General features: G+C 42.7%; 1 protein-coding gene across 1 annotated transcript in view; it reads right to left on the bottom strand.

Annotated features, from left to right (window-relative positions):
• Positions 1-136: 136 nt before the first annotated feature.
• The window catches only part of LOC119838444 (nuclear pore complex protein Nup98-Nup96-like), a 43,879-nt gene continuing 35,485 nt past the window's right edge, over positions 137-8,530 (bottom strand). Inside the window, exons 37-47 of the mRNA XM_038364390.1 lie at positions 8,140-8,218; positions 7,202-7,330; positions 6,572-6,694; positions 5,432-5,606; positions 4,378-4,540; positions 3,487-3,608; positions 2,171-2,299; positions 1,505-1,655; positions 907-1,009; positions 260-381; positions 137-172 (exon numbers count right to left, since the gene is read on the bottom strand). Of these exons, the coding sequence (XP_038220318.1) occupies positions 137-172; positions 260-381; positions 907-1,009; positions 1,505-1,655; positions 2,171-2,299; positions 3,487-3,608; positions 4,378-4,540; positions 5,432-5,606; positions 6,572-6,694; positions 7,202-7,330; positions 8,140-8,218 (1,332 nt within the window). The remainder of the gene's footprint in view (positions 173-259; positions 382-906; positions 1,010-1,504; positions 1,656-2,170; positions 2,300-3,486; positions 3,609-4,377; positions 4,541-5,431; positions 5,607-6,571; positions 6,695-7,201; positions 7,331-8,139; positions 8,219-8,530) is intronic.

Here is an 8,530-nt window from a genome sequence, read left to right on the forward strand (position 1 = left end):
GTTCAGTAGTTTTTGCGTGAAAGAGCAACAAACACACACACACATCCTTACAAACTTTCGCATTTATAATATTAGTATGATATGATATTTAAAACTTGTAACTTGACTCAAATTTACATGTTGCGTTATCCTATAATCATCCGCCACATTTATTTTTATTTATTAAATCTACCTATCCCATGTATAAGTTATGATGTAACAGGTGTTGGGTGGCCATATTAAATAAATGAAATAAAACTGAAGGCCCGCTGAAACGCACCTGGTCGCACACGCGGATGTAGTGGTACAGCGCCTCGCCGCCCCGCTCCCAGCCGCTGAGCTGGTGCGCCTGCGCAGCCTCGTGGAGTTTCTCCACCAGCTGCTGGACGCTCTTCACGTTGTCTGCGAATGTCAATTGAATGTTAGTTTAGTCCCTTACGTGTGCATGGTTAAACACATCAAAAATTTACTTCTGCTAATTTAATTTACATCTGCACATGTGGATAACATCACCACTGCTCACGGTGAAGGAAAACATCATGAGGAAACCGGCATGTCCGAGAATCAAAAGTTCGACGACATGTGACATCTGCCAACCCGCACTTGGCCAGCGTGGTGGATTATGGCCTGAACCCTCATAGGAGGCCTGTGTCCCAGCAGTGGGAACATATATGGGCTGATGATGATGAATATTATGGTGTTTGGGGGCTAAATTGATAACAAATCACGTGGCCGTGATGCAGTCACTCTTATTTTCCGTAGCAAGCGTTGAAACATGATTTTTGTACTTATTCATCCACTTATATACAAAACCAATTATATATAAAACCAAGCGGGTACAATTCCCCCCTCCTCTTCCACCGCCCGGTATATGTTACATATATAAAACAGCGGGTAGAATGACAACCCCTCCCCCCCCCCACTGACCGGAGAGCACGGCGTCGGGCAGCAGGTGGTCGAGCAGCACGGCGTGCGCGGCGCCGTGCGCGCCCGCCGCCGCCAGCCGCTCCGCCTCCACCTGCCAACGGTTCTGCGGGATAGAGCATTATAGACACGATTAGTTATATTTAATTTTTTAGTTTTATAGCATTGAAATGCTTTTATAAATAACAAATTTTTGGGAAAAAAAAGAAAAAATTCGATCACGGGGCGGGATTCGAACCCGCGTTTCTTGCCTAACCATAGCAACGCCTAGTCTCTCGGTCACTCGTGATCTCGCCACAGTAATCGAAAAAAAAAAAAGTAAAAAACATCTCACGATTACTTATTACAAATTATAATTCACTAGCTGTTCGCCCCGGTTTCATTCGTGGTATGGATATAGCCTATGTCACTAAGTGTATATGTAATTGCGGCTTCTAATGGTGAAAGAAATTTTTAAATCGGGCCAGCGGCCCACGCGTGATGACTTGACCATGGGATAAATAGAGATTAATATTTATATACGTCAAGAAAAAGGCGGAAATTTGCAAGCCAAACCAAAAAAAAAAAAAAAAACCAGTCGAGTCAATGTCGGGCAGCTCACCTCGTACTTAGCGCGGTGCGCCTGCGCAGTCAGCAGCCAGCGCTCGGGCACGCCGAGCCGCCGCAGCAGCGCCAGCCGCGCCTCCAGCTCCGGCGTGTCGGCCTGCGCCGGCGCGTGCCGCGAGAGCACCGCGCGGACCAGGTGCGCGCGACTGGGGGTGGACGAAAAAAAAAATGGCGTAAAATTTCAATAATGATGATGGGGCTGTTAAAGGGGAAGATAAGCTATGAAATTTTAACATTGATGTTGTTGATGATGATGTTGATGATGATGATTATGATGATGATGATGATGATTATGGAGCCATTAAAGAGAAAAAGGCGACATAAAAGTTAAATCTTGACGATGATGATAATGGAGTCATTGATGTTCATTCATATGTTTAGTACTAAGAGTCCGACATAATCCATGTTTCATTTCATAAGCAATCTCCAATTTTTATTTTTACAAAATAAAAAAGTACAAATACAAAAGTGTTGTCTGATGATGATGAAAACAATAATGGTGATGGTGATGACGAAATTTACAGATCCATCGCCAGTCACTCTTATTTGTAATCTTTTCAAATATCTCTCTCTCTCTCTCTCTTCATCTTTCAAGAAAATTGGGTAAATGATGATGACATTATGGTGATGTTGATGATGATAATGATGACGTCACACTCACACGCCGTCGTTCGGGTGGTACAGCAGCGCCTGTATAGCCAAGTGCCACAGCCCGTAGCCCTCCAGCTGCTCGGCGACGCCGACCACACTCTCCGGCGACGGGGAGCCGAGCCAGGCGCTCAGGAGGAAGCTGGATATCGAATTATTTAGGTTTTTATTTAATTTTTTATTCATTTATTTTTATTTTATTACTATATCAACAGTACATCACATAATTAACACATAAACACGAGTCACAGCCACAATTATAAGCGTCCACATTATTCTTCAGCAGGACACGGAACGCTGATCACCTATTTGTCCATAAAGAAAATCGATCAGTGAAACAGATATATATAATCATCTGCCCCACACCCCAGTAGGGGACGCGGGACTTCACTTATTCTTCAGTCCAAAAAGAGTTTGTCAAAGTGACTTAAGAAGTCTTTTTTTATATAATTTTTAATTTATCACGAAAGCTAGTTTAGCTTTCGTCCGCGAGTTCGCACGCGTTAATTCCGAGTAGTTTAATACATATAAACCTTCCTCTGGAATCACTCTATCTATTAAAAAAAACCCTCATCAAAATCCGTTGCGTAGTTCTAAAGATTTAAGCATACATAGGGACATAGGGACAGAGAAAGCGACTTTGTTTTATATTATGTAGTGATATATCAATAGAAGATGATTTGGTAAAACGATCGTAGATTGAACGTAAGCGGAACAAAGGCGAGTTGTATGCGGGCGTCGAGCACGCTTCGGCACGAATTGTGGCAACAATTGAGCAGCGGGGAAGTATCACAGCCGCACAGGAGACCGGCGTGAAACAGGAGCGTGCAGTATGTTCAATTAGTTTATTTTATTTCGTGCTAGCTACGCCCCGCGGTTTCACCCGCATAAGTCGGTATCCCGTAGGAATATCGGGATAAAAAGCCAAAAAGCCTTGCCTATATTATGTTATTCCAGTTGTAGTTGTTGTAGTACCAAATTTCATTGCAATCGGTTCAGCAGTTTTTGTGTGAGAGAACAACAAACACACACACACATCCTTACAAACTTTCGCATTTATAATATTAGTAGGATGGTGAGTGAGTGGCCCGTTTCCTTTTCCTCACCCTACCCAGTCCATTCCTTCTATCCAGCCGTCTTTCCTATTCCCTAACCCCGTAAAAGCGGGCAGCGCATCCGCAGAGGCACTACCTCTGCTCCGTTCATGGGCGGTGGTGGTGATCGCTCACCATCAGGCGCACCACCAGCTCAGTAGCCCGCTGTGACATAAAAAAATATAGTGCGTCTAGCATTATTTTTTTTTTGTTTTTTTTTTTTTTATTTCATTACCTCAAGCTGTAGTCCATGGGGTGCGGCGTGTAGGTGGGCGGCGAGACGCGCGGCCGCGTGTTGAGTGCGCGTGCGCGGATCAGCTCGTAGCGGAGGTCGAGCACGCGGCGGGTTTGACCGTTCTGACAGATTAAAAAAAAAAACAAAAATAAATATCATAATCACACTAATATTATAGATGTGAAAGTTTGTTCGTTTGTATGTTTGTTCGGCAATCACGCTGAAACGCCTTAACGTATTTAGATTAAACTTTGTATACAGACAGAGTATGACAGGATACTTTTTATCGCGATTAAATGCTCCCTTGGGATGAAACAGGAATAGACAGTCGTCATTTGTAATAATTCCACGCGAGCAAAGCCGCGGGTGGAAGCTACTTATATCATAAATGGGAATGTTTTGTAAGTACGCACGTATGTTTGTTACTCTTTCACACGAAAACCACTACTACTTGGCGCCGATCTTCTGTACACTGGCACAATTCGTGCTTTACAAACATGTATATACATCTAATTTTTAGTTTTATAGCATTGAAATGCTTTATAAATGATAAATTTTGAAAGAATAGAAAAAAAATTGATCACGAAGCGGGAATGTAAATACATTGTTTCTTCTAACATCCTTTTCAATTTTATTACCTTCTTTTTGTATGTATATTTGTGTGTGTGTGTGTGTCAACAAACACAATCCTCATCATATCATACGGTTTTTTTTCTATTACCTTCTTTACATCTATCATATTTTTTTGAATTTTTAATTAAGTTGTATATGTCTGTGCGTGTGTGTGTGAGCGTGTGCGCGCGTGCGTGTGTGAGTGCGTGCGTGCGTGTGTGAATGCGTGCGTGTGCGTGTGTGTGTGTGCGTGTGCGTGTGTATGTGTACACAGCTCACCGTATCAACGGAGACCGAGTAGCGGTCGCAGTAGTCGGGCGCGGGCAGCCGCATGTCGAGCGTCTCGCCAGCGACGGTCGCGAGGTCGACGCCGTCCGCGCCGAAGAAGCTCTCGTACTTGCGCACCACACGCTCCAGCGTCGGGATTTGCGGGCAGAGGTATCTGCGAATGGACGTTATGTGTCAAGGAGAAATTTTGCAAGAATAGAAAAATGAACCCCATTGGATCACGAAGCGGGATTCGAACCCGCCGTCTTTTTGCCCAAATCGTAGTACCGCTATTTCTATTCTTTCAAAATTTCTTATTTATAAAGCACTAGCTGCGCCCCGCGATGTTTTTTAGTTTTATAGCATTGATATCCTACTTTCTAGTTATATTATAAATGCGTAAGTTTGTAAGGATGTGTGTGTGTTTGTTGCTCTTTTACGTAAAAACTACAGAAGCGGTTGCAATGAAATTTGATAGATGGACAGCTGGAAAAACATATAGGCAAATTTTTATCCCGATTTTCCTACGGGATACGGACGCAGGTGAAACCGCAGGGCGCAGCTAGTATGGACGAAAAGGCGGAATCTATAATGACGTTTCTAATAATTGTTGTGAATTAATTATAATCATAGACAATGTTGACAATGCCATTTTTTTTAGATGATTATGAATATAATGGTGATGCCATTGCTGTGAGTGTTGATGATGATATTTCTGTGAATATCGATGACGATGATGATGATGCCATTGTTGAGAGTGTTGATGATAATATTTATTGTATATAATATATAACATATGATAATATTGATGACGACATTGATGTCAGTGTTGGATGACGGTATTGTATGCCATGTATTATATGACGGTATGCCATCGTTACTAATTTTTATTTCAGTTTTTTATTTTTTATGATGATGATGACGACGACGACGACGACGACGACGATGATGATGATGAGGATAATAATGATAATGATGACGATGACGACGATGACGCTCGTCGCCGAGGGCGCAGCGACGGCTAGAGGCAGGGCGCGGGGGCGCGGGGGCGTGTGGGGGCGGTCACCTGGCGCACACGTGCAGCGCGCGCGGCCAGTCGAGCGCGGCGAGGCGGTCGCGCGGCGCGCGCGCGCCCAGCAGCGCCAGCAGCGCCGCGCGCGCGCCGCCCACCAGCGCGTCGGCGCCGCACTCGCGCCACGCGCGCAACTGCCGCGCCACCAGCGAGCGGAACAGCGGGTCGCCTGCGCACCGTAACGCGACAGCGTTATATACTAGCCGCTGCCCGCAGCTTCGCCCGTGCGGTCTTAATAAGTTTCCCATGAAGCTCTCATCCCCTATTTTATCCCCTTGGCGGTAAAATGTATCAAAACCCTTTCTTAGCGGACGCCTACGTCATAACATCTTTCTGCATGCCAAATGTCAGCCCGATCCGTTCAGTGGTTCGGGCTGTACGTTGATGTCGTCTATGTCAGACAGTCACCTTTGATTTATCACAATAACATTATAAATGTGAAAGTTTTTTGTTTAGATGTCTGTCCATCAATCACGCTAAAACTACTATACGGATTTTGATGAAATTTGGTATGAGCTAACTTGGGTGATAGGATACTTTTTATCCGAATTAAATACTCCCTTGTGATGAAACAAGAATCTAGACATCCGAGCAAAGCTGGGACAAGCGGCTATTATATAAATAGCTTTATATTTATGTATGTTAAAACGGAGTAGAGGAGTGTATATTAGTTTGTTATAGGTGAGTTTAGAACGCTTACGGCACGAATTGGGCCAGCACGTACTGTACGAAGTTGGGAAGTACCACACCCGCACAAGGGACCGGCGTCATAATTTCGTGCTACTGCATTTGTTTCGTACGGTGAGTGGCGGCCAGGAACCCGTTACCTCTTCCTTACCCTTCCCAGTTCATTCCTTCTTCATCTCTCATGGTGACTAGTTTTCGCCCGCGATATCGCACGCGTTCAATTCGGAGTAGTTTAATAACAGCTATTTTACACATAAACCTTCCTCTTGTATCACTCTTTCATTAAAAAGAACCCCATTAAAATCCGTTGTGTAGCTTTAAAATTTATTTATGTATATACATACATATCGACAGACGCGTAAAGCGACTGCGCTTTATACTTTGTAGTGATGATGATGATGATGATGATGATGATGATGATGATGATGATGATGATGATGAACTCACCGGAAGCCTGCGCGATGAGGGCGGCCATGTTGAGGTCGCCGTGCTCCTTGCAAAGCTTGCACGCCTCCAGTATCCGCCCGCCGACGAAAAGCGTCCACACTTTCTCGCTGTGCCCGTCTTTGTCTGAAAACGGGGCAAGAGTTTATTTTTTTTACGATTTTTTTTTTTTACTTTTTAACATCATCATCAGCCCTATGTTCCCACTGCTCGTATACAGGCCTCCTATGAGGGTTCAGGCCATAATCCACTTTTTAACATACATTTTGTTTATTAACTTCTGTTTGTGTTTTTTTTTTTAACTATATACTTTATGTTACCCATTGTGTTTGTGTTATTTAAATTTTAACGACTTAACCAATAAGTTATAATGTTAACCGCAATGTTTGATGCGCTGTTGCAATGTCATGACCTGTTTTATTTATTTATTTTTTTTGGTCAAAAAACGAAAAAAAAAATAAAAAGAGATTCACACCACCAGCTCAGTTGCCCGTTATGACATAAAAAAAAAACTACAACAGCATTAAGAACCTCCCTCATTTTCGATGTCCACGCCTCAAACCACGATGTAAACAAAATTAACGGATATAAAACGTGCTTTAAAACGTGTTTTAAACCCGTTCGCATACTCACCATCGTCATCCGGCACAGTATTGCTGGCCGCCAATTCTCTGTCCGTGCTTTTGGCGACAGCGTCCTTCAGCCAAGCGAGCAGGTTGGCGTGCCGGCTCACCACGGACTGTTCATCCGTTCCCGGTATGCCTGAGGACGGACGAATAAAAAAAAATTTTTGGTTTGTGAAATTATTCGAGTGCAGCAAAAACTTTGTAGTTACTTGTAGTCCTCCTTTGAAAATTGCACGGATTTTAACAATGAATAATGAAAAAGGATTGTCTGTTATATCAACATCCATATGTATTGAGTAAGAAGCTGTATATAAAACTAGCTCTTGCCCGCGGCTTCGCGCGCGATAATTCGAAGTAGTTTAATAGACGTTATTATACATAATTTTATACACCTTCTTCCTGAATCTGACTCTATCTAAAAAACAACTCATCAAAATCCGTTGCGTAGTTTTAGAGATTTAAGCATACATAGGGACAGAGAAAGCGACTTTGTTTTATACTATGTTATGATTCCCGTGTCACAATTTTAGTAACCAAACACCTCCGAAACGGCCGGACCGATTCTTATGAAATTTTGTGTGCATATCGCGTAGATCTGAGAATCGGCCAACATCAATTTTTCATATCCCAAAATGATAAGCGTAAGGCAGAGTAAGCGTTTGCCGGGTCGGCTAGTATTACAGTGATATCATTTTACTCAATGCATACGGATGTATGTTCTGTATTTAGTAAATGAATGGATGGAAAAAACTACTAAACCGATTGCAAAGAACATTTGTCACGTAGATAGCTGACAAGTGGAATAACACATAGGCAAATTGTCCCGATATTCCTACGGGATACGGACTTGCGCGGGTGAAACAGCGGGGCGCAGCTAGTGTATATATATATATATATATATATATATATATATATATATATATATATAGTGATTATACAACTGACCGTCATTAAGTAAATCGTCGCCCCACAGCGCCTCACACAGCTTCCACACCTCGACGCAGAACGCGCTCGACACGCCGAACTGTAACGGACAAACAGACAAAAAAACAAACAAATAAAATAACATGTTTTTTTTGACAAATCTAAATAAATCGCTTTCAATCTAAATAAATTCAACGGTTCAACGGTTGCCTGGTAGAGATGGCTTTTAGCCATAAGGCCGCCATTTGCGTACTAGTTTTAAGTGGCTTTCGTTAAGTTTATCAGCTCTGTTTTATATTTTGAAAGTGTGCAATAAAGAATAAATAAATAATATTTTTTTTTGTTTTATAGCATTGAAATGCTTTAAAAAAGAATTTCACATTTTCAAAACATCAGAACTGGACCTGGTGAT

This window comes from Zerene cesonia, unplaced genomic scaffold (assembly GCF_012273895.1).
Source record: "Zerene cesonia ecotype Mississippi unplaced genomic scaffold, Zerene_cesonia_1.1 Zces_u003, whole genome shotgun sequence".
Classification (NCBI taxonomy): domain Eukaryota; kingdom Metazoa; phylum Arthropoda; class Insecta; order Lepidoptera; family Pieridae; genus Zerene; species Zerene cesonia.